Source organism: Bactrocera tryoni, chromosome 2 (genome assembly GCF_016617805.1).
Source record: "Bactrocera tryoni isolate S06 chromosome 2, CSIRO_BtryS06_freeze2, whole genome shotgun sequence".
NCBI classification, from domain to species: domain Eukaryota; kingdom Metazoa; phylum Arthropoda; class Insecta; order Diptera; family Tephritidae; genus Bactrocera; species Bactrocera tryoni.
The window spans coordinates 21,505,704-21,533,172 of NC_052500.1; the positions used below are offsets into that span (position 1 = coordinate 21,505,704).

Below are 27,469 nucleotides of genomic sequence, written 5' to 3' on the forward strand. Positions count from 1 at the left end.
TTATTTATAGTTTGCATATCACGCTTAAATATTTTAAATATGTGCTACTTATAAATACTTTTCTTACAGAAATTGTAAACCTCAAGAACAAATAAATTAAAATGATTACAAGGAACTACCAAAAGCCGTTCATCAAGTCGAATGAGTGTTGTGTACTCTACAAATAAGTATGTACAAATACATTTGGAATTAATATAAATAGTCAGTACTTCGAAATGTGTGCATGCCTAGAGGGTGTGTAGTGAATTGCACACAATAAAAATCACACAATAGCCTCAGCCGAGCCAAATATCATAAACACTGTCCAACCAACTAAATTAATAGCTGCCGCAGTGCTGAAAACGATTGGCCAACTTTGTGTTATCTCCAAAATATGTCCAGCAAGGTAGACACCTAAAAATCCAGGCACGGCGCCGACAGTATTCATCAAGCCAAAAACACTGCCGGAATGCGAGGGCGCCAAATCTTGTGGATTCACAGTGACAGCATTATTGTGGAAGCCAGTGCCACCTACAAAACAAAAAAATTTAAACAAAAAATAATTACAATTCACTGACAGCCGACTTACCAATTATAACGGTCATGCAAATGAGTGCTGTGTGAAAATCGCTTGTGCGCGCCATAATGAATAGCGCCAGATTCTGTGATGCAAAACAGCAGCTTTGTATGATCTTACGCACCGCCGAAGTAGACCACTCACGTGCCAATAAACGTCCGGTTAAATAGCGTGCGAATAACGTGCATGGCGGCAAAGCAAGCCATGGTATCATATTCACCACCCACACTTTGGCGTGCGGAAATCCATCGTGGAAATACGTGGGCAGCCATGAGAGCAGCACGAAAAAGCAATTCATCTCGCAGGCATGTGTGAGCACACAAGCCCAAAATGAGAGCTTTCTAAAATAACGCAGCCACGGCACATTGTCCGGTATTTGCTTATTGGCACACAGACGTGACGGCACCGATACGTTTATAATGCGGCCACGTTCACCCGCCATAGTATAGTAGCGCAGCATTAATGCCCAGGATATGCCTAAAAAGCCAATCACACGAAATACATACGGCCAACCGAAGTAGTCCAGCACAAATGAGCCCAAACTGCCGGTTAAGAGTGTGCCCAGCGCTGAGCCGGCGGTGAGTAGGCCAAAGAAACTTGTGCGTTCATTCGAGCAAAGATTCTAAAAACAAAAATTATGGAATTGTAGCACAAAATAGACTATCAAAAAATTGGACACTTACTTGACTCGTGAGACTAATCATGCTTGGAAAGTGCACACCTTGGAATGCGCCATTTATAATACGTATAGTGACAATAAACGGAATGGAATATGCTTTAATTGCCGTTGAACTCCATATAATATTTGGCATAAAGAATGTAATCAACGACCAGCCAATGGCAGCGAAAAGTATAACACGTTGACCACCAAAACGATCACTAAAATAACCGCCCACCACCTATAAACAACAATCAGGTAAGTCGAGTTAAAGTTTTTTTTTTCTAAATAGTATTTGCAAGTGCAAAACACCTGTGTCAATGTGTAGCCCCAGAAGAATGAACTGAGCACAGTACCCGAGTCGGTTTTGCTCCATTTTTGTTCTGCTGCAACAGCGGGTATTAGTAAAGGCATTGACGTGCGCGTAGAATACAGCATTAAAGTGCCTGTGATGAGTGTGAGGAACCAGACGCGTTTTTCGTGGCTGTAAATATAAAATATTGTTTGACATATTGTGCAAATTTACTGTTTGAGATTCTAACGAAGTGCTTTATGTATGTACGTACCGTGTCCATGCATTTTGACTGTCCACAAGTTCTCCTCGCAAAAGCGAATATTTAAGTTTCTCATCCATACTCATTTCTATTCTTATTTGTTTTTTTTTTTTCTTTATGCTGCTCTTGTGCGTTGTTTTTGTTTATTCAGTCGTAACTAATAATCCACGTAGTAAAATTGTTCCTTCCGTACACTTATGATTCTATAATCATTATCTTAGCAATATATTTAAATCTCATATATTCAATACTATTGTAATTTCAGCTTATCTTATCTGTGCGCTTCCATCGAAAAGAATATTCTTTCTATCTTTTTTCTGTTGAATTATTTTTCTATTAAAGATAAACGCCACGAAAAACTATTATTTGTATCGCACCGCCACTCAAGTAAAACAAATACAATAAGCAATCAGCTGTGTGTATGACGTGTTCACGGTGAGTGGTAAAGCAGGCATTCACAATAGTTATTAAAAAATTTGAATTTATACCCACTGCCTGTGCCTAGGGTATTAAAACACTTTGGTTTGATTTAGCTTTGGTGTCGAATACCATTGCTAGTAAGCAACTCAAGGAGATCGTTGCTACTAGTCTCCATAGCAGGTTGGATAGAACTCCAACCTGTGGGAAGCTCCTCGTAGTACCAAGGCGTATCTTACACCACATTGGTTTCAGTAAAGCCTTTATCCATCTGTCTACTGAAGCCCTCACGCATATCACAGAGCAGTGCTAGTGAATCTACCTGCTCTGTACGGTTGCGGAGGCATTGCGATTTTCAACATTTTCGATTTTTTTATGGTTGTCCACAACCTTTTCCATTGCTTTTAAAATGAAGAATGAGAGACTAATTGGCTTGAATGATCCCTTCCTATTTACCTTGGGAATGAAGTTTACCTTCGCTATTCTCCACTTTTCTGGGATATATGTCATCGCAAGGCTATCCCTCATCAGCCCTTGTGGCAAGTGATCTTTCATATCTTGTTGCAAAAGAGCTGGAAAGATGCTGTGTGCCCCTGGTGACTTATAGTTCGAAAAGGAGGCCAGTGCCCACTGAGATTAAGTCTGCAATAAACATATTCCTTGCAGTCATCCAATCCAGGCGATGCAACCATTGGTGGAATTAGGTCAACTCGAACCGTCTTCGCGAAGTGCGCTTGCAGGAATGTCCTTGCCGTATATCGTCTGCGCTGGTTGTATAGGCCTCATTCTGTCTTTTAAAGAATAGCCTGTGTCCGTCTTGCCTCTAAACAAAGCCTTGTGCAGTTTGGCTGCCACAGGAGCCGAGGAGACACTGTCAATGAATTTCCTGAAACTGTTTGTTGTTACATAGGTACTGCTTATATTCCTCCCATTTGCCCATGCGCTTGGCTTTATTGAAAAGCATGCGAACTGATTGCCTGAGCACTGAGAGATTACTAGTCTACCATGAACAGGTTTGTTTCCTGGTGACCGCCTATAATAGACAAGCGTAGTGGTAGGTGTCCATCATAAAGTTGTTTATCGCAGCCTGCTCTCCAGTCCAGCTATGGTGGACGCAATATCTACCTGTCTCACTCTGCTTATATTTTGCCCAGTTCGTACTGCTAGGAACTCGAATCGGAGGTCGGTCTCTAACCATTACCTTTAGCGCAAATCGTATTATCCTATGATCTGATATTGAGGGCTCTTGTGAAATCCATCATTGGGAGATCAAACCGGTCATAAATTCATTGCTTAAGGTTATGTCAAAGACCTCCCTTCGAGTTTAAATTAAGATTCAAAAACTGTAAATTGGGGCAACGAATCGAAAAGTTTTTAAAGGGTGGGTGTGACTTCCCCCCTAATAGTTTTGGCTCCATTCAAGCTATTTCACCATTTATATATCACAATTTACGCAGGGCTTATCATTTAGACACATCTTGTGGCAACATGAAAATAGACGAAATGGGATGATAACCACGCCCACTCTCTTTATAACGAAAATTACGATAAATTAGTGACTAAATATGCCGGAGATATTGAACTTAACATCCAGTATGGTACAAAAGGAATTTATAGAAACATGTGCCGAAATTGGGCGATGGGCGTGGCATCGCCCACATTTAGATGAACATCTGTATCTTGAGACCTACTCGACGAATTTCAACAAATTAAGTATACATATAATATTATACTGACATTCCTACATTACGGTGTCAAAATGGGCGACAAAAACCACGCCTACTTCCCATATAACACAATTTTTAATTCCATCTGATTCTTTCACTTGCTAGTATACAAGTCTAGAATCAATCAATGTATCCGGAAATAAATTTCGAAATCGGATAGCAGTTTCAAGAACCCAGACGCCAAGAAAGTGGACCTCAGTGGTTGATTTTATGCCGAAAATATCAGTCAGACTGTGAGATATTTTATTGGAATTAGGAGAAAATTTTCGAAATCGAACTATTTTCAAGAACCCAGACGTCAAGGATGTGAACCTTAGTGCTTATGGCTGATTTTTCCCGAAAATATTCCGTCAGTCTGTGAAATATTTTATTGAAATTAGGAGAGAAAGAATCCTTTCCTGATAATAGTATGTCTCTATGTCAAAAACGGGTTGAATTGGGTGAATATTTGGTTTCCCAATATTAATCCAAGATGTCATTTCAACAGTTTAAAATACAATACCCTATAAGATAAATGGATAGGTTTACCGGAACTCGAAGGCTTTCCTTTATTTGGATTTTCAATCCAGTCTACATCCACATGTATAGTATATCTTTATTCTATCAGATTACGATATCAGTTAAATATTTTGTATAGTTCGAGCTACTTCCACAAATTTTCTATTAATAATTAACGTTCTCAGATGCTTTACGTCAATTTCCGTTCTTCAAGCGGTATTCATCTTGGCGCCAGGTTTTATGGTGCTGAAAACCATGCGATATCATACGTGAGGTTTATACAAACACTTCATGCTCTGCTAACATTTTCTATTTGGCATTCATTAAATGAGATGAAGAGTATCAAAAGTACTAGAAAATCTTGTAAAATTTGTATGCGAATTCCATAAATAATATATCTCAATAGACCTATGTACATATATAGTGTTAGAACTCAAAGTATACTACTTTAAAACATACTATAGACCGAAAATTTACGAGTTCTGATATACAAATGTTGGGTAACATAGTTCAAGTGTGATGAATGAAATTAAAATATCATCGAAACGAAGCGTAGCTGTTCTCCCAAATAATCCCGTAGTAAGCTATACATTTTCCTGAACATTAAAGTTTTTTGACATTAGATATACTTACATAGCTCGGGCTTATACAGAACCAAATGACTAAAACAAAAATTATCCACATATGGGTGGACTGTTTACGGATCCTTTTATGGATCTTCCTATTAAGTCTTTGCGATGGGAGCAAAGAACTTAATTTCCGAAGAATTTCTAAAACTCTCACTTCTACAGAACACTCTCTTATTCATTCGAAAACAGCTTCGAGCAGCCTGAGAAAACATGCACTTCCGTCCATTAATTCAATGCCTCACAGACGCAAGAATTTTAACACTAAAATTTAATTACCAAAATATAATCAATAATAGTGATGTATGTAGCTAGTAAAACTTTTATTAGAATTGATGAATATTTTATGAGTGAGTAGCAGTAATTAAAAATAGCGGAACGACTGATTACTTCTCTATAAAATCAACATGCCACAACATATTGGTTGGAAAACACTCATGGACGCAGGCGAGAAACACTCATGGATCAGCTGCAACCAGTGATCCGCCACAAGATGCATGTACAGTAATGGAGGTAATATAAGCAATTATGCTTTAAAAGACAAAACGGTCTTTTCGAAATCGATTGGGTTGCCTGCGCTCCGGTCAAGTTCTTTTTAGACCCAGTTGTGAAGACTAAAAACAAAGAGGATGAACATTTAGGAATTTTTCGAATGCTTCAACGAATATTTATGTCGAGAATTCCTAATATAGATGAAAATTATGCCCACCACAATTATACTGGTCCTTGGTCCTATTTATTATTTCTAATAGCTGCCGCTTCTCGAATGCTTAACGAAAACCTCTGTGGAAACCTTTAAAAAGTATCTCATAAAATCCCTTGAGGCATACAAAATGGACTAACCCACTCTTAGTCGGATATAAAAGAGACTTCATGACAAGTACTAGCTCGGCTAAATATGATGGGTGGGAATAGTTTAAAGTATTATATAATTCTTTCAATTTATTTAACATTTTTCTCTCTTTAATCCTTGTCCATTTCTCGCTCCTCCAGCGTGTTTTCATTGTTGTCGATCTGGTTGCGCTTCACACGCGCCGGGTCATCTTCCTAAACTTTTCATATGATGGATATATCATCAGTCAGCCGACTTTTTTATTTTGAGATTGAGTTGTGGCTACCATCGTCCCAGCCGGAGTTGGTGACCTTCAGCACCCTCCAATCTTCCTTTGGCACATAAGAAATTTGACTTCTGAGAAACCGCAACTCATCCTCCGGTTTTACCCTGCGATGTATAGTATAAGAACCTTCACCTTTGGAATGGAATGCAAGTAAGGTTCACTATTTCTGCGACGGCACCTTTCCACAGGCCTTAAAGCTTTGCAACCTCTTTCTTAACCCATAGCATTAAGGGATCGTTGTTAAAATTTTGGGATCTTAATCTTATTGGTGGGGTTTTCATCCACTCGTGGACGGCACCTTTCCATAGGCTTTGAAGCACTTCCTTAACTCATAGCATTGAGGGGTCGTCCTTACATTTTGGGATATTGACCTCATTGGACCAGCCCGCACCATCGAATCTTGGCAAGAGCGAGCTCGGGTTTCCATACAATCGTGCCAAGAGTGCAACCAGCAGTTTCAGCTCTGTCGTTCTCAATTTTTCTTGTGTAAACTGTCCAAGGGGGTGTTGTTTCTGCCATTTGAGTGCCACGATTAAATGCATCTTGACTAAATCGCCGGCAGTCACCACCGCCCTGGACGTAGACCCCCTACGCTTCCCGCTCGGGCCTGACGATTCGCTTTACAGCGTCGTCTTTTTCCTCGGTCGTTGAGTCGGATCCGCTGTATCGCTTCCAGCAGACCCCTACCTTTTGGCTGCAATTCCTCCCTCGATCCGGTTTGCGAATCTCGGTTCCGTGGATTTGAATCAACTTTCGTTTCCACTACCAATATTCTGATCGACAGTGTACATGTGCATGTCTACTAACTCCATACTCCCTTTAATATATTTGTTTATTTATATTGTTTGGCCCTCAAGCATGAGAAACATTTCGCCTGAAGCACGCCTAGCAAGATGCAGTGAATTGCAAGGCAAAGGGTGTGAAAGCACATGCCAGCAACATGTACTTGCATACTCGACTTTACTTGCTCTTAAATAGATTATAGACATGGATCTTGCATCTACAGTTACACATACTACTACATCCGTGTGTATGTATATACAAATGTATGCATATGGCTACAAAAAGACAGCAGCATCCCTATTTTTATGAATTATGCCCACACGAACGATCAATGAAGATCATCGCTAAGCTGATAGCGAGCAAACGCCGCAGCCCGCTAATCCCACTCTCAACCACACGACGCTTTGAACTTCACACGAACACGTACTCTATACAACAACAAGAACTCTATATATGTATGTATATACACACACACATACAAAAGTGTGTTTGGTATGCGCTCAAGCACAACATGTGCAGGCTTTGTGCAGTTACAATTAATCAAAAAGATTTTCCTGCATCCATAATTTTTTCCTTCCTTAGAAAAATAAGCAACCACACAGATGCAACGATCTTAAGTGCAACACTGTCTGCTTGCTGAGCGCATGCTGCGATCTACCAACTCTCATCGTTTGGGCTCTGTCGTGAAAGTCAGCTGGCTCCTAAATATTGCGCTGTTAAACTCACAAACCATTCGTTTGTCGAACCTCGTGCTGGAAAGTCAACCGAGTTGGCGGTGTGATTAATTGCCGCAGTGTGTTAGCGTTAGCAGCTAGATCCTATTCAAGTGTAAGATCTGTAGCTGTTCACAAGTTAATCTAGCGCCACTTAGTCAAATATAACGGATACTCGGTGAGCATTAAAGTGCATCGTCAACATTTTCATTGATGAGGAGTCGTTTTGAGTTCAGAAAAAATAATAAATTGATAAAAATAAAAGAATAAATTAAAGAAAAAAATGAAATAAATTAAAAAAATAATAATTATTTATAAAAACATCAAAATAAAAGGTTAATACAAAATAAATAATAATAAAAAATAATAATAAAAAAATAAATATAAAAAATAATTAATGCATCCAAAAAAAATTACTTAATTAAATAAATAATAAATAGAACAATAAATTAAGGAAAATAAATAAATTAAACAAAAAAGTAATAATTATTTATAAAAAACAGTAATTAGCAAATAAATAAAATTAACACAATTAATTAATTTAAAAATAATCATTAATAAAAATTTAAATAAACAATATTAATTGATAATTAAAATTAATAAAAAATAATTGCAAAATTAACTAAGCAACAATAATAAATTAAATTATTAATTAATTATAAAAAGTAATTAATATAAAAAATGTAATTAATTAAAAAATGATAAGTACATAAAAATGAAAGAGTAAATTAAATTAAATCTAAATTAATTAAATAAAAAAAATATTATTATTTATAAAAAACTGTAATACAAAAATCAAAATGAAAAATAAAGTTAAATAAAGATTTATTGATTAAAAATAATAAAATAATAAATTAATCAAGAACAATAAAGTTAATAATTAATTAATAGCAACAAAATTAATTACTTATAAAAAATAATTAATGCATCCAAAAAATAGTTAATTAATTAAAAAATCATAATTAAAGAAAATAAAAAAATAAATTAATTAAATAAAAAAATAATTATTATTTATAAAAAGCAGTAATAAAATTAAAATAAAAATTAACTCTATTAATTAATTAATTAAAAATAATTAAATAATTATAAAAACTAATTAATCGTTACAAAATCAATTATTAATAAAAATCAATTAATATATCCAACAAGTATTTAATTAATTCTTGAATTAAAATAAGTAATAATTAAATAATTGAAATTAAATTATTTAAAATTAATGATAACAGTAAAAAATTAATAAATGAAATTAAAATCATTAAATAAAATAAAATAAAATCTAGTGTCATAATTAATTGTGAGTAAAATAACCCACATAACTCAATTAAATAATTATTTATAAAAATTAATTAATCGTTACAAAATTAATTATTAATAAAAAATAATTGATACATCCAATAAATAATTAATTAATTCCTGAATTCAAATAAGTAGTAATTAAGTAAATAAGTAAATAATTGAAATTATTAAAATTAATGAAACTAGTAAAAAATTAATTAATAATGAAAAATTCATAAATTACAATAATATCATTAGTTAAAATAAAATAAAATCAAGTAAAATAAATAATTGTGCGTAAAATAACGGCATAAAGTGCATACCCTTTTCGCTTATTTTAAGGACTTATACGTAGCCCTAAACGTCACGGTCGTAAGTAAATATGCATTCTATGGGTATGAGTGCTTAGATTTTCATTTATCAGTTTAAAGTTCACGATTCGATGCAATATGCGCGTATAATTATAATTCAAGCACATTTTCTGTTTCGTACTTGGGAGATAATTTCAAGACAGCATATGCATATACATACATATGTATATGTATATAGTATATATGTATGTATATGACATATCTCACAGTTATGAATACCAAAATGCAGTTATTAGTGAATTTTCGTTTAAAATTTGAAGCCATTTAACAAAGAAAGCTAGACCTTACTTGGGAATGCTTAATACCTAAATAAAACCCTCTCACAAAATTCTGAACAACTGGCACATTGTCTAGATGTATGTTTATACCGGAAATGTTTGATAATTCCACGCCTACTAAACTTTACGCGTCTCATGCCGCTATGTCTATGCTGACTATCGCTATTAAGAGGGTTTAATACACCAATGAAGCCATGAAAGTCTAGACATCTGAGTAATCTATACTTGATTTTAATCTACAACTTTGTGGATATATTGGATAGCCGAAAAAATCTTTTCGTAAATCTAATCAAACTTCAACTTATTTTTTTATTTATAATGAACTTTAATGCATCAAATATGTACCATTTTGGTCGACCACATTTGCTATTTTTCCGCTAGAGACATTATTACTTCAGTGTAAAACTTTTCTGGTTTCTCGGCGATAAACTGCGACAAGTAATTTTCACAGGCTTCTCTTGAAGCCAACTTTACTCTATTAAGTGAGTTCTGCATTAACCGAAACAAATGGCAGTCCGACGGTGCAAGTTCAGAGCTATATGATGGATGCATCAATCCTACCCAGCCAAGCTCTCCCAGTTTTTGCCGAGTCATCAAAGATGTGTGTGGTCTAGCGTTGTCCTGATGGAACAGGAAGTTCTTTCTGTTGATCAGTTCTGGCCGTTTTTTCGATTGCTTGCTTCAATCTCATCAGTTGTTTGTTGACAGTAAAATGTAGAATCAATCGTTCGACCAGGCTGGAGCAGCTCATAGTGGACAATTCCTTTCTAATCCCACCAAACACTCAGCATAACCTTTCGAGGCGTCAATTTTGGCTTTGCGACCATTTGTTGAGCTTCACAACGCAAGCACCAAGATATTTTTCGCACATTATTGCCGTATTTGATCCACTTTTCGTCTCCTGTTACCTTTCGCTTCATAAATGATTCGATTTCATTTCATTTCAGCAAAGAATAACAAATGTTAATTCGGTCTATTAAGTTTTTCGCTGACAATTCATGTGGTACCCAAACAGCGAGCTTCTTTTTGTAGCCAGCCTTTTTTAAATGTTTCAAAATCGTTTGATAATGAATGTTAAGTTCCTTAGCGATGCTTATGTGATGGTCCTGGTTAAACTTTTCCGTAATTGCATCGACTTTTTCAACGATAGGTCGACCAGAGCGAGGTGCATCTTTCACAACGAAATTTCCAAAACGGAAGCTCGTGAACCATTGTGCTACACGAACTGATAAAACATCATATTCGTAAACTTCACAAATATCATTGGTGGCTTGCGTGACATTCTTCCCTTTTTTATACAAAAATTTCAAAATACGGCGAATTTCTTCATTATTTTCACTAATTTTTGAACAGTTGTAATTTTTCTTCAACTTCACCGAATTTAATTTTATTAAAATTTAATTAAAAAATTGGTTAAATGAAACTTAAAATTTCACCTTTCTAACACTATATGGTATGACAAAATGTGATAAGTAGCACTGGAGATATACGACTGCAACGACATCTATGACAAAATACGAAAAGACATTTTCGACTACACAATATGCCAAATAGGCAATAAAAAATTTCAGAAATTTTTTCTAGTTTTTGCCAAAAGCACTTTTAGAGGGTCCATACATTAGGTATATCCGCAAAAAATCAATATCTTGAAATTCAAAGGTGGATATAACGCCTTAAAAGTGCTTTTGCTGAAAACTAGAAAACATTTCTGAAATTCTTTATTACCCATTTGGCAGTGTTGAAAATCTATATTTTTCAAATATAAAGTATTTTGTAATAATTTACATAATTTATTACAATTTCACAACTTAGTCCTTGTCAAAAGGCAAAATCAATATATTTAATCGCTGCTTTCTACATTTATCAATTAAAACTATAAAGAAAAAACGGAATCATGTAATATTGTAAAATGCACGTTTTTTTTTTTGCAATAATGAAAACAATTTGTCGCTGGCCGCAAAACATCAAAACATTTTCTACCGCATGAAATCATAATTTATCAACCTTTTGCCCCATTTAAAGACTGTATACAAATAAATATTCTTATGTATGTGTATGTGTGTAAAATCCTAAGTGATAAGCATTAAATTGTTATAAAATGCTTTGACTTACATACAGCTGCACATGCAATGAAACTAAGCTTACAAACACACATACATATGCATATACATATATGTATATATATACAGATAAATATGTAATGTGTACGAAAAGTGGAAAAAAATAAAAAGAAAACAAATAATGTCGTACTGAGATTAGCTCAAGCTCCCTCCATAGTTGATTGAATTTTCTTTCGCCTTCCATTAGAACTGATTAAATTGTTGTATAAACTAATCAGTTGTTGAAAATAATAAAAAAAAAACAAATAAAACAATATTGAATATTTTTACGCCGCAAATTTAGCTGTTTATGCAAATAGTTAGTTCAACTTAATTATTTAATATTATTACATGATCAAAAGCAATGTTTGTTGGTAGCTTTAAGCAAACAATTTTTTGTTTATAAAACGACGACAAGTTCAGCTGATAACTTGTATAAAAAAATACTTTTAATGCCATGTGTTTACAACTTAAGAAATTTCAAATTATTTTCAATTTTAGTTTTTCACAAAAACATAATTTAAAAACATATAAAGGTTGATGCATTTCGTAGGGAACCTCACTTTTTTTTTAAGGAAAACCACAGAAACCTCAAACTTAATGGTTAATGTATATTATCACTCGAAAGAACATTCTTTGGTATTTATTTTTTGAAGATTATCTCTTTCAAGTGTTGGCCGTGGCTCACTTGTCTCAGATGTTCCATCCGTTGAGTCCAATTTTCGATGACTCGTTCCAGCATATCGACTGGTAACTGGCGTATGACACGCCTGATGTTTTGCTCCAAGACCGGAATCGAGACAGGATTGTCCGCATAGACTTTACACTTTAAATATCGCCAAGGGATAAAGTCTAACGGTGTGATATCACACGATCTTGGTGGCCAATAGACCGGTCCAAAACGTGAAATGATCTGCTCACCGAAGTGTTCTCTCAATAAATCCATTGATTGATGTGATGTGTGAGAAGTGGTACCGTCTTGTTGAAACCAAATGTCGGTGAGATCACGAGCTTCCATTTCTGGCATCAAATAGTCGGTTATCACAGCTCAAACCACACCAAACCGTTGTTTTTTTCTGAATGAAATGCCAGCTCTTGAATCTCTTTAGGTTCATCTTCGTCTCAAAAGCGGCAATTATGCTTTTTTACATACCCTTGAGCCAGAAATGAACCTCGTCGCTGAACAACATTTGGCTCGAAAATGTTGGAACTTTTCATGAGCCCAAATAACGAAGGAATGTTGCTTGGGAAGATCGAACGGCTTCAGTTCTTGCACAAGCTGTATTTTGTGCGCTTTCAATTTAAGATCTCGACGCCCCAAGTTGTTCCATATGTCAGCCTGAGTTGCTGCGAACGGTGCTGAATCGACTTTTCACGGTCTTCATGTACCATATACTCTCTGCTACGGCTGCTATGTTTTCTTTACTGCGTCCTGGACGTGGTCTATGGTATTGCGAATAGTACGCTCAGTCAGTTGGCCGATTGTGTTGCCCATAAGTTTGAGCCAGTCGTTCGAAACACATTCCTTACAGATCGTGAATTTTCATAATAAAGTTGAACGATTTGTAAGCGTTGTTAAGGCGTAAGTCTTTCCGTGATGAAATGCCAAATAATACTGAACAAAAATAACATGACAGCATGACACGACTCACACGTGGTCTCTCAAAAAAGAGCGATTGAAAAAAGTACCTCTACTTGGATCAATCGTTAGTGACTTCTTTGGCCTCTGTGAGGCTAGGCTCTCACTAGTGGGGATACTAACAGGTCATTGCCCTATCGGCGTTCATGTAAGGTGTGAAAGAAGTTGGAAGCATCTCGACACTAGCTTCTTGCTTTTTCCTCGTTTGGGAGATAAAGGCTTGTTAGGAAGATAAAATAAACGCCTGTAGAAATTTGTATTGTCTGTTAGGCGTACGTAGGCTCAGTACAATTTAAAAAAAAAATGTAATTTTCTTGTTACACGCGATCTCTGAAGGCTCTAAAAAATAATAGTCTAATATTTGTATCCCTTTTTCACAGCTAAAATATCTTGCTTTTTCTGAAAATCGATGACAAATCGGAGAGAAAATCATAAATTGTGTGCTACACGTCATAAAATCGAGAATAGAATTTGCCAAAAGTTCTTTGACCCAATTTAGCAAAAATTAAAAATATAAAAGAAAGGAAAAACAAAGAAAAACCAAATTGCATTTTAACGTTGGGAACTGGAGCACCATTTGTGTGGTCATAAAATTAAAAGAATACAAAAACAAAACAAGTGATGCTAAAACGCATATATTCTTACGCTGCTTTGTACTATCTAATTTGCGTATTTGAAACACTTTGTTCGTGTGTGAGTAAAAATAAGTTTAAAGAGATGCAAATAAAATGCGAACTCAAACTAAAAAAAGCAAGATGTGCAAATTTACGAGGAACCCCCGATTATGCAGTAACTTTTTCAATGAAACGTTAGCTAAGAAATTTTTTCCATTGTTTGAAAGAACATTATCTTCATGGCAAATCACTTCTTTTCCTATTGGGCTGAAACTTATAAGGAATAGGAATGTGTCCAAAAGTCTCCTTTGTTAACTTTTTCATACAGAAAGCTTAACACTTTAACTTTCACTTAGGCTTTTGGTATACTGTTATGTATCCCTGTTTTATTCAGAGTTATCACATTGAACAAAAAGCCTCATCACGGTACGTAAGTTCTATTGTGAACGATTGTAATACTCTTTAATAATCTTTATAAAATTGTCTATATTTTGAAGTCTTCAGTTACAACCACATCATGCGTTTCCTGTAACTGATAATCTCTGATCCAAGATAGTGGCGAATCGAACAAACATCTGTAATAAAAGCATTAGACTAGTCTAGTTACAGAGAGGCTTGGAAAACGGCAATTGGCTAGTTTCATTGCTGCTCGAATATTATATTTTCTGATAAAAAGATGAAAATTTTGAAGAATGAGCTTAAGAAATAGCGGATCGAAGGCGGACTGTAGTTACTTGTTTTTATTAGTTTTGTTGTCCAGTCTCATTTTTGTAATAAAATCATACTACTATGAGCAAAAAATAGTAAGACTTTGTACATAATTCTAAAATTCTTAATATATTCTACAAAATCCTTCCAAAGTAATCCTCCTTGGCCCGAATATACCTGTGCCAACGTTTTTCCAATCCTCGAAACAGTTGTTAAAGTCAATTTCCGTAATAGTCTTCAATGCTCGTAGCGATTCACATTTAATGTCTTCAATTGACTCAAAACGGTTTCCGGAGTGGTCGTTTGAGTTTGCTGAATAGTCAGGAGTCTCTGTGAGCTAAATCAGGCAAATACGGTGGTTGTGGCACGATATTGGTTGACAGTTAAGCGAAGCGTGGTGCAAAAACCAAGAATTGTCGACCCATAATTCCGGCCACTTTTTACAAATACCTTCACGCAAACGACGCAAAACACTTAAATAGTAATCCTTGTTGAATGTTTGACCGGTCGGAAGGAATTCGGAGTGCACCACACCTCTATAATCGAAGAAAACTGTCAACATAACATTGATTTTTGAACTGCTTTGACTTGGTTTTTTTCAGCTTCGGCTCAGATTTGCTACGATATTCGGCCGACTGATTGTCTATTTCCGGGTCGTAAGCATTGATCCAAGACTCATCGCCAGTAATAATACGTTTCATTATATCCTGGTAGTTGGAAAGCATTGTTTTGTGGACGTTAACTCGGGGCCCATATAATTTTTCAAAATGGTTTTAATTGATCTTTTTGATATTCCAACGATGCTAGAAAGATCTCTGACTGTTAATAGTCGATTCTCAAGCAATATTTCCCGTATTTTATTGATGTGTTGATGATCGGTTGATGGTGATGGCCGTCCTGGATGATGGTGACCGTCGTCAACGCGTTTTCGACCCTCTTTGAATAATTTTTACCAATCGAAAACAAAACTTGCTCGCGAAAAAAAATTATCACCAAAAGCGTTTTCCAACATTCTGTACGTTTCGGCACCAGAAATTTGATTCCAAAATTTAATGGAGCTTCTTTGTTGAATAATTTCACTTTTCGTAAAAATCACCGATTGCGCATTTTCTACTTCAGAAAGACAAAAGTATAGTAGATTTGGCGGTTTTTGCGTGAAATTTATATTAAAAAGTCTTACTTTTTTTTGCCCACAATAGTATAATATAAATTTTTTTTTGCCAATTTTTCGTGCTTGATTTTTTTCAAAGCTTGAGTTTAGCTTTAGTTTGGCTTGAGTATTAGCTTTCGCTCAGTTTGCTTCAAATTAGTATGCTAGCATATAGCATTCGCCAAGAGCAGAGTTCTGTGAAAATGTCCAAATCGCACTGACATTTCAAACAGCCCTCATACTTACATCATATATGCACATATTTTTGTATTACATAGAGTACAAAGGCTGTTCTTCAACTACTGCAGTTTTCTGAAACTTCAAGTAATCTTATAAGTTGTTGCTAACATACATATCTATTATAAAATTTAATGTTTAAAACATAATCCAATTTGCTTTTGGCTGCAAAAATAATTTTGTTTTGAGGTTAATTCATTTATCCGCCATTAAAACATATTTTTTTATTGAATCGTTTACACATCACGAAAGCAAAATATATTACTGGACATACATACATGTTTACAAACAATATTTTATTGCTGGAACACTGGAATTTTAAACAAAAAAGCAAAAGAATTATAATTGAAATATTCTACAAGGATTTTTGTTTATTTAATTTTGTTTGCAAGTTCGAATGCAGTATGTAAAATTTTAAAGAAAATTTTCATTAAATACTTGCATGTGAAAGAAGTGAGCAATCTAAATATTTATAAAATGTGGCCGTCACTGGTAATTTATTGCAGACAACAGTTGCAGTTGCTCTAGTTATTGAGATTATCGAAATGTAAATGTAATTGTTTATATTCGCGAATGAAAATTGGTAAAAGAAATTCACCATTTGTGTACCAACTGATCAGCTTATGAACGAGGAACGTTAAAAAAAATCAGTATCCTTTTTTGGAACAACACCGTTAGATTAGAGAGAGTTTTTAGCGAAATGTGACAACTAGTGATTGTGTGACAGTTGAGGAAGATGAGCTGACTTGAACTATAGTAAAAAACAGTTAACAGTAGATACAAGTATGCCCAATGGGACTTCTGAAATAAAACGCTGTAAACATTAATTTGGAAAGTTTACTTTATCGAGAGATCTTCCTCACATTTGTTAAGGGGTTACATGGTTTTCCTCGGGTAAAAACAGCTTTTTTTCAAACAATTTTTTTCTCATATAAAAATTAAATATTTCATTAGAATTTTTTATTGTTACAACATACACTTTTAAGAAAGAACTTCTGAGATTTTTGGAAAAAAATATTTTAAGCTCGGCCATTGCGATGCCATTTTCGGCAACTCCTCGGAAAAAAGATGCACCCGTGTTGACAGGATAACTCCTTACAGGTTCATCTAGAGTGAAAAAATACGTGTTTTTGTAAAAGCCTTAACTTAGATCTTGGATGAAAGAAAAAAACTGAAAATTGGATTTTCGGCAGACATTAAAAAAGAAAATTTCAGTCAAAATTTCGCAATTTTTTTTTCAAATAGTTGTAATCAAAAAAAAAATCCTTCGTCCAAGTCTTTAAGAAATGTATCTCAAAGACTGTGTAAAATTTCATGAAGATTGGTTGAGTAATTCTCGAGAAATCTTGCCAACCGACCTTAAAAACATAGTTTCGAGAAAAACGCGTTTAAAGACGGCACACTTAGCCTAGCTAGCTAGCTACAGGTTCTCAAGACTGTATCTCCAAAACTATTAATCGGATCAACTTTAAAATTTAGAATAATATTCTAGAGGTGTTGTAGAATTTAATAAGAAAATAAAAAAAAAATCGTTTTTTGAAACCCGTAACCCATGTAACCCCTTAAATCACTTCGAAAGCCGATAGTCACCAAAACAGGTTATATTGTCTATTTGGTGGGGTTTCAAAAGGATAGATTATTTTGAGTTTTGGTCTGACAATATGTAGCATGATAGCCCGAATTGATCAATAGAAAAGGTGTCGTATTTCACTAGTAAAAAGAAAAAAGAGACCTCATACAAGTTTTATGACAAGCCAAAAGCTTTTGAAGTACGAATGGAATATGCTACCACATCTAACATATTCTGTAGACTTAGCACCTTCGGACTATTACTTATTCGGGCCTCTGCAAAATTGTTTCGATAGGAGAACCTTTACCATTAATCAGGACGTCAAAATGTCTTGGATCAGTTGTTTGCCTGCAAGGATCAAACATTTTATGAGCGTGGAATCAACTTCTTGCCTCTAAGATGGCAAAGGATACTGGATCAAAATGTAGAATATATACTCGTAATTTCATAACAATAAAACAATGATCATCCAGAAAAATTCTGATGCTTAAATTGGACTAAAAAAAAAATTATTTCGTGGCGAGTTATCTAAAGTCATTCAGAGAAATTCGTTGAAGGAACTATATTTTTTATATATTATTATATTTCTGCACAATTGATTGAGGAAATTGATCTTTGATTCATAAGACAATGTAGAGTGACGAATCGAACATACAGCTGTTAAAAATGCATTCGACTGGCATATCAAATTGATTAAATATCAAGCAGTTCGACCACTTTAACTTACCGAAATACTATCTGGCATACAGAATAGGCATAGCGAGCTGGATAGTGGCGAAACGAAGACGCCTAATAAGAATAATTTTAAATGTAAAGATTTTTAAATCAAATGGTTCTAGATTTTTTGCTTGCTTAAAGCTTGAAAAACACCTGGAGTCATTAGAATACTTTTCGGCTGTTATTTTGGAGAATACATAGTCTGCTGAGAGTTTTGAAACCACGACAAAATAGTCAAATATGTTACTTATAGATATGTATTTCCGTATCGTCTTTAGTTTTAAAATTATTAGACACTTCTTTCAAGTGTATCTATATCATATACATATATGCACTTTGCTATGCACTTAATTATCTTCACTGCACTTCACTTCATTTCAAGTGAATTCCATTCAATTCAATTCGATTTCGAAAGGAAGTCAAATGAGTGTTTTTTATATTTAAGTGTAACTGCAAATTATAGCATCCGATAGCTGTTGAATTGCCACTGCAGCTGTTGCGTAGAGTGCCAGTACATTTGGTGCACGCAATAATGCTGCAAAGCTCTTGATTCGAATCGCCAACATGCCAACACCATATACAACCAATACTCACAATTATTCTCAATATCTACTAATGCATAATTGTTTTTTGTTTTTTGTTTTTTCTTTTCCTTTTTCTTTTTTCCTTTGCAGGAGATCCACTGCGCAAGCACTCAGCTGCAACTTTAAATACAGAATTCTTCCATTGACGCGCGAACGGCAAAGACCACAGCAATGCGTCGCCTAATTGGTGTAGTGTTTTTGAGCCTGGTCACCTTGAGCTTATTGTATCCAGCGCAAGCTGAATTATCGTGAGTACAGATTTTTTGGCTAATTGGTATCTATTTCTGCTGTTATTATAACATCTTTTCATCGCGATCATATAGTGATTTAGATTTTGAAAGGAAGTACACAGGCTGCCAAAGGCTGGGTATATTTGTTTAAACCCTGTACATAAAGGTTATTTATTAGTTAAAATTCACTTATACATATGTCATTTTCATAACAAAAGAACGGGGTTTATACTTTGATCGTAATCTTAGGTGTTAAAAATACACTTTGTGCCTCTAATATATGGTAACTCCCAAAAGTAGTCGAAAAAGAAATATACCTTTTCCAGTACGAAGGTGCCGAATACGAGAAGCACAGAACTGTGGCTGGCTTTATGAAAAAAATAACCAATTTCCGATATATCTTAATGAAATCGGTTCAATACATGCATAGCAGCTGTAAAGCAACCTTTCAAAGCTGAAGTATTATTAGGACAACATGACCAGCCAGCGTATTCGCAGTCTATTGGTTTACTGAACTACAGAGTTTGTCCGGAAAGTAATAGGACTCAGTCGATTTAAAAAAATTTATTGAACCAATCGTTACAATTCTTTAAAAACTTTCAAAATACGCTCCTTTTGCGTCGATGCAGCGCTGTCAGCGCGATTTCCAAGCATTGAAGGGGTCACGGAAGGCATTCTCCGGAATTGCCTTGAGAGCCGAGATGCATGCTGCTTGGATTCCCTTTCATCGGCCTTTTCAGGCAAGGGAACAAAAAAAGTCCGGGGCCCACATCTGGGCTGTAGGGCAGCTGCGGAGGCAGTGGGATGTCGGCCTTGGTTAGGTAGCTGTTCACAAGAAAGGAGGTGTGAGCCGGGGCATTGTCTTGGAGCAACTTGCGATGTCTTGTCGGACCCGATTTACCCTTCGTTTGAGTCTCTTGTGGACTTGCACTTAAAACTTGTCGTTGACGGTTTGTCCAGGTGGAATAAATTCATGGTGAACGATGCCTTTGATGTCAAAAAAGACAATAAGTATCCTTTTCAATTTGGATTTGCTCATTCCCCAGCGGCCTCTTCCCGGCCGTCCAAAAATGCTTGGTTCCGAATCCAGTTGGTATGCACACGCTCCGAGGTACAGTCACGGCGGAATAAAATCAATCCTATTACTTTCCGGACAAATTCTGTACGTCAATGTCGTCGTATATCTCGTACCGATGAACTGTACGACGATAAATCGGACCATAAATCTTCAGCAAAACCTCTCCCTTGAACACTCCTATCGCCGACTCATCAGGTTTTGTCATCGTCCATGCCTCAGCACCATATAGTCTTTGTTCGTCGAGAGAGGACTTTACTTTTCAATTGCCTACGCAGTCCAAAGAGGCACCACTTGACAAGAGTGATTCTGCGATGGATTTCAGGACTGATATTGTTGTTGTTATTAATGCTGGTTCCAAGGTAGACGAAATTATCTACGACTTCAAAGTTATGAGTATCATCACCGATGTGTGAACCATGTCCCGATGCGACAACAGGTGTAAAAACGGTCCAGACTTCAGCCTTGAAGAACTCTTTGTCGTATTACAAAGTTACTTAAGACCTTGCTCTCGAGGAATTCTATGTTATACTTTGACTTAAGTGACTTTCTGCATTTCGCCAAATCGCTTAAAAGAAAAGATCGCTAAAAAGTACTGTTCCTTAAAACAATTATCGTAATATCAACTCATTCGACAGAAATATATATTTAAAAACCAATTTCTCGACTCTGAATTGTCTGTTACTTATACATAAGTCCATAAATAGACGGCGCCAATTCGAGATGAAACAGTAATGAGGAAAACACACATCACATGCATTGAAAGCAAATCCAGTAAAGACAAACTCATTCTAAGGGGGATACAAAGAAATGCCCACACTGTCTTAATGAGCGAGCGCTCACTCAGCAGCACTCCGCTGGAAATTGTGTCTCGAATGCAGCTCATTAATCTGCATGTCAGTGGCACCAAAAATAGACGCGCTATTTGCGTTGTGCAGCGTCTTATCGCCTAACTTCTAAGTACCAAGAGCTTGCAAGAGTCCAAGTATAAATAGGAGCCTAAGCATTGATACAATCACATGAATTCATGAGGAGTTCGTGCGCAAGCCGAACTGCGGCATATTTGTAGCGGAACTTCATGCGATTGCACCAGCAACACATAATCACGGCAAGAAAAAAATTACGAAAAAAAGAACTTATTTATTTATTTTTGGACTTCAAGTGATGTGCATTTCTAACTAAATTACGCAATGCCATCAGAATTGCCGTCGAACGTTGATCGACATGCGACATGCCCACCAACAGACACAGCCGCAAGCGGCGCATTAAAGCATACCATCAATGCTTTGACCCTGAGCACTTTGTTGCGCTTCCTGGATGATTTATGTGGCAGCAGTTTTGGTCTGTGCCTTCTTCTAGCTCACTTGTGCGCTGAGCGTATGGAGATTAAGGGCACCGCCAGCGAAGATTTGACGGAGTGCCATCTTTTCGTCATTTGCATTCAAATTGTGGGTGCCGTTTAATGTAAACAAAGGCAGCGCGGGGTGTTATAGAGGTAGGGCATACACACCCATTCTGCGTTTTGCGTTCTGTGTAAACATTTACTCAGCATTGGCCGCTGGTGCAAAAGAGTCATAGAGCATACATTGTCTATGGTACCAAGCCGTGCAACACTTTTTTATTTAGGCTTCACTTGCAAACGTCAAAGACACCATAAATCTAGCATCATCTATGATATCCTAAATTTATGGTTCACTGTATTGTTTCAGTTGCTTGCCGCTTAAGAGTGGAACCTTCTGGGAAATTGTTGGAATAATGTGGATGCAAATGGACTTGCCACTCACCGCCAAACTGATTAATTAAAGCGGAAGTTTTCTGACATTTTCTTCGAATTACCACTCCATATGTATTGTGTGGATCTTAACATTAGGGTAGTTCCAAAAACTACCGAAATTAGTAGAAGACTAAAGTTACAATTTTCTCTCTGAGATGGCAATCTCGTCCACTTCTTCATTGCCTTCGATACCTTTGTGGCCTGGCAACCCGTAGCAGTAAAGTTTCTTGCTTCTAGCAACACTTTCCACTGCTTCGCAAGACACTTCTGTCCGATATGCGATACGAGGTTACTTCCTTGATTGCTTCTTGGCTGTCTACGTAGATGTTGACTCTGGAATTGTCTGCAGTTGCATTAGAGGCCAGCTCCACGGCTTTCTCAATAACAAAGACATTAGCTTAAAATATACTGCAGTGGTCTAGAAACTTAAAAGGTCTATAATCCATTTTCGAGCCATCCGTATAGATGTTTAGAGTATTGCGAATAGCTAAAATTTTTACGCCAGCCAGCATTTTCTATGTTTACTTTGAACCTTCTTTCCCAGTTGAAAAGTGAGATCATGTAGTCGGCGTTTGCCTAACCGCCATTACCCAACGAGCTTTGCCCGAAGGTTCTATAAATTTTCCTGCCGCTAGTAGTCGTCCCGCCGATTTTGCTGCACAGTTGTCAGCGAAGAGGTCTATAGGTGGCAGGTTTAGTACCAGTACAAGAGCCGCCGTTGGAGTTCTTCTTAAAGCTCCCGTTATGCACAGCGCAGCGAGCCTCTGAACTCTTTCTATTGGCTTCTGGTAGGTGTATTTCCGCACGCCTCTGTCCACCATACTACTGCACCGTAGAGCAGAATTGGTTTAACAATAGCTGTGTAGCACCAGTTCATGAGAGAGGGAGAAAGCCCCCAGGTTGTGCCGAGCATTTCCCTACACGCATATAAAGCATTGCTGACTTTTCTCACTCTTTCTTCCACGTAGTGTTTCCACAACAGTTTGCTCTCCAAGACTACCCCAAGGTACCTCCATAGACGAGTTTTGTGTTTTCTTGTGAATACAAATCCGTTTTCTCTGGGTTTAACCCTAGATCCGCTTGCGACGTCCAGTTCTGGACTGTATTGAGAGTGGTGGTCATAATACAGCTAATGATCTGTAGACACCTTCTCGTTATAAAGATGGCAATGTCGTCCGCACATGTCACTATCTTAGGGACTTTGCCTTCCAAGTTCTTTAGCAGTTTATTCACCGCTAATGACCATTGAAGCAGAGATCCACCTTGGGAAGTACCTCTACAGACTTGCTTGGTCATTTTAGCGTCGTTCCATTCTGCTCTTATCCGTCTAGAGGTCCAAAGGCTACTGATCCAGCGTTGTATAGCACTATCAACACCTATTGACTTAAACTATTTAGGGACTGAAAAATGCTTACCATTATGTTTTGTTCTTAGAAAGGGGAATAAAAGCAATCCTTTGGCAAGGACCAAGTATCATTGGTCACACCTTATATATATTACGGTACTTTACCTTCTCAATGAAAGACAAAATTTTACTGAGTGAGATCTGATCGTATTCCGCGAACTAAGAGAAAAGAGAGGTAGGAACCGTTAGTTACTTTTAGTGCAAAGAAGGATAATTAGGCGCTGTGTTCTCGCAGAATCAGTTCGAAAAGTGGCATCGAGACGGGCTGAACTCACTGTGCTTTAATAAAATAAAAGTGAAAAGTGTTAATTGTGGATTCGTCTGCGACCAAATCCCTTAAAAAATTATGTTTCGTCGCCGGTCACGAAACGAAGCGACGCAGCAACTTCAAATTACGCTAAAATAGCGTCAGACACAGTCGTAAAGTCGTTCAGGACTGCGCTTGTTGTCCGAAGTTAGCAAAAATGGCACCCATAGCGCCGTCTCATTTCCAATATTTCAAGGTCAATATGACGCTTAACGGTATCATTTTGAGCTGTCTCCTATGTCAGCAAACTAACGCACGTTTATTCGGGGGCCTGTCAATGCGATCGGTCTGGCGTGGACGGTTTTCACCTGAGGGTTGCTGCTCAGAAATCGACGTCCAAAAATTGAGTTACCGACCGGTATTGCTTTTTTCCATAGGAATCGTTTAAAAATTTGTAAGATTCTGCATTTGTCAGACTACCGTGAGACAGCTGCCATAAAACAGCTGCATAATTCGAACCTTTAACTCAGCTTTTAATGCTGGCAGAGATTCGAGTGACCTCACGACTTAAACCCGGAGGAGCCCAGAGATATAGGCTGTGAACTATATTTAATTTACATCCGTAACACTTCATCCAAAAATGATTCGTTTAACTTTCTGGCCATTCAATTTTAAGGCTCTGAATTTAGGTTATGTTTATTTAACCATCACCATTTACAGACGGGATGACATACGCGGAACCATGCAGTCACTGGTTTATTCCTATAACCAATTAGACAATAAATTGGAGCGCCACGAGCATCGCGAAAGAGCGCTTGGCGAGTTAATTAAACGAGCTCTGCAGACGCTACAGAAAGGACAAAAGAGTCTTGAACCACTAAACGGTATATTCGCACGTTTAGATGAGCGCGTCAGTCAAATTGAAACGCTCTTGATAACGGTAACAAAAAACTAAACTCTACTAACTGTATTATTTGCTTGATAAAATATTTACTATATGGCATGTAGCAAGAGGAGAAGTACAACGTGCAGACCGAAAAACTCGGCGAGGCGCTCGAACACATATTCAAATGGATGCGTGAGAATGACGAGTGTTACAAGCGACCACCGGTGCCCGCAGTGATGCCAGTACCAGCACCAGCGCCAATTGTCCAGGCTCCAGCCGTATCACCTGAATTCATAAAAGAGCAGGAGAGAATCAATCAACAGATGCTCGAGCAAATCGCGAAATTGTCTACGAATGTGGAAAAACTCTTGGACACCTCAAAGGATATGATGGAACAGACCGAAGTGGCATTCAAGAGTGTGCCGTCCACGGCAGAAATGTTAACTAAAATTGAAGACAAATTGGTTAGTTATAGTGTCGTTACGCCAGCGCCCGTGCCAGAGCCGGTGGACAACTCGGAGTTCGAGAACAAAGTGTTTGTGAAGTTCGATGAATTGGCGACAGGTATCGAAGAGTTACGTGCGCAACCCAAGCCACAAGACGGTCTCACAAATGCTGACAAAGAGTTTATACATGGATTGGCAAACGAAACACTCAGCGCGCTGGAGAATGTGAAGGCCAGTGCGCAGAGCAGCGCAGAAAAAGGTAAGTCTCAGCGGGACTTTCTTCTATATATATCTCTCTTTCGCTTTTATTGTTGCCTCTAACTATATTGAATTTTATTTCATTTCGCAGCACAAGCGGAAACAGCGTCACTCATCAAAGAAACCGAACAGAACCTACAGACTGATGCTGGCAAACTTTTGGTCGGCGTCAATACGCAGGCTGAATTACTACAGAAATTCTACGACGAAATGAATACCAGCTACAGCCAGTTGAATGAAGGACTTGAAATTTTCAGCAAATTCAATAATATTCTAATGGCAAACTCGGAGTATGTCTTGGATACACAACGTAAAGTCGAATTCGGTACTTTGCAGACAGTACAAAAGATCAATGATATAATTGACAAACAACGTGAGGAGATTGTCGATTTGCTGAAGACACGTTTCGACGCCGTCGACGAGAATGTCATCAACACTCAGCTGGAGACAATGCAGAATCTTAGCTCCACAATTGAAACGGAAATCAGTCATGTTTGGCGTCAAATTTCCATTATGAATGGCGAGATTAGCGAAAATAGAGACTTGCTGACTCTAATGCAAGGACGCAATGAGGTCTTTGTCAATAGCACATTCCTCAGCATGGCAACTATGGGCAATAAGGTGGAGGATATCAAGGACCGCATGCTGGATATGGATACAAATTTGAATTATCTGTTGGGCAAATTGTCGGTGATGTCACAGGAATTCGGTGCCATCAAACAGGGACTCGCCGATTCGTTAGAGCAGCTGCGTAATACCTTCCATGTGATGCAAGAGAAACTGCCGCCTTCGGGTCCAGGACCGCATAATATTGCCAAAAATGAATACGAGACAGAATTGAATTTACTGAATAAACGTCATGCCGCTGCCACAACGCAATGAATGGAATGAAACCGTTTAATTATTTATGCAACATAATTATTTCAAGCTCACCTAGTTTATAAAAGAAAAGTTAAATAAGCGATATATCTTGTATAAACTAATCTATTCATCCACATCACCCGTCATTAATTCATTAAAGAACAAAAAATTACTGTTAACAAGCAATCCTAAGAATACAAATTTTCCCTATAATCCGTTATTTATAAGTTATAACCCTTAGTTCTGACTTTCTTTATTGAATGTATTACATAATAAAATATTAAAAACGATTTGACGTCATTTATGTGGTAGCAAATTGGTCCCAAACCCAGCGAACAACTCTGGGGAGGGATGTTTTGGCTACCTAGAGGATACTTGCTCTAAGACTGCAAGCGTGAGCTGCGTGTTTTACTCCTTACTATTTAATCTCAAAGTGGCGCCGTCTATTTATGGACTTATGTATATGTAACAGATAATTCTGAGTCGAGTCGATTTGATTTACAAGATTTGTTTTAAGTAACAGTTCTTTTTAGCGATCTTTTCTTTTCAGCGATTTAGCGAAATGCAGAGTGTCGCTCAAGTCAAAGTATGACATAGAATTCTTTGAGATCAAGATCTTAAGTAACTTAGTTATACGACAAAGAGTTCTTCAAGACACATCAGTGTTGAAACTCATAACTTTGAAATTGTATATAATCTCGTCTATCTTGAAACCAGCATTAATAACAACAATAATATCATTCTTGAAATCCAACGCAAAATCAATTCTTGCCAACAGTGACACCTGTTGGACTAAGTAGGCAATTGTGAAGTAAAGTTCTCGCTCGACGAACGAAGACCAGACTCTACAAGTCACTCATCATCCGCGATCTGCTATATGGACGATGACATCATCTGATGAGTCGACATTACGATTTTTCGAGAGAAAGATCTGCAGAAGATTTATGGTGCCTTGCGCATTGGCAACGGCGAATACCGCAGTAGATGGAATTAAGAGACAACGGCTACACTGGCTAGGTCATGCCGTCCGAATGGATGAAAAAACTCCATTCGTATTCGACTGCAACGCTGTTGTAAACTTGGCTATACCTTAGTAAGTGAATAAAGAAGAGGTAGAATGGCTTATCAATAATAATTTGGAGATTTTCTTCTCACCAGGATCGACATTTTTGTTTAATTACCGCACCATTCAGTGCCATAAGTAATAAATATAAAAGTGAGTCTCACTGAAGAAGATGATTTTCTTAAAAAACAAAAATCGTTTTCAAGTTGTGGTTTGAGACAGTCCCAATTCTTGCGAACGTTTTGGAATCGACAAATTACGGTCTTCAGCAATACTAGTCTGAACGGCAGCAATATTTTCATTACTTTGAGAGATTCTTTGCCTTATTGGTA

General features: G+C 36.9%; 2 protein-coding genes across 3 annotated transcripts; one reads left to right on the plus strand and one right to left on the minus strand.

Annotated features, from left to right (window-relative positions):
- Positions 1 to 4: 4 nt before the first annotated feature.
- LOC120767405 (solute carrier family 17 member 9) lies at positions 5 to 2,150 on the minus strand. Its single transcript, XM_040093443.1, has 5 exons — positions 1,781 to 2,150; positions 1,527 to 1,698; positions 1,240 to 1,455; positions 569 to 1,178; positions 5 to 510 (listed from the first exon to the last, which is right to left on the minus strand). The coding sequence occupies exons 1-5, from the start codon at positions 1,852 to 1,854 to the stop codon at positions 263 to 265; spliced, it is 1,320 nt and encodes a 439-aa protein (XP_039949377.1). The 5' UTR covers positions 1,855 to 2,150; the 3' UTR covers positions 5 to 262.
- Positions 1,399 to 26,364, plus strand: LOC120767404. 2 transcript variants are annotated; one of them, XM_040093442.1, is made up of 5 exons: positions 1,399 to 1,472; positions 18,983 to 19,140; positions 24,344 to 24,563; positions 24,632 to 25,214; positions 25,305 to 26,364. In XM_040093442.1, the coding sequence occupies exons 2-5, from the start codon at positions 19,064 to 19,066 to the stop codon at positions 26,093 to 26,095; spliced, it is 1,671 nt and encodes a 556-aa protein (XP_039949376.1). In that variant the 5' UTR covers positions 1,399 to 1,472; positions 18,983 to 19,063; the 3' UTR covers positions 26,096 to 26,364. The 2 variants fall into 2 exon arrangements, with proteins under 2 accessions (XP_039949376.1, XP_039949375.1); XM_040093441.1 differs by lacking the exon at positions 1,399 to 1,472 and adding an exon at positions 7,652 to 7,828.
- The last annotated feature ends 1,105 nt before the right edge of the window (positions 26,365 to 27,469 follow it).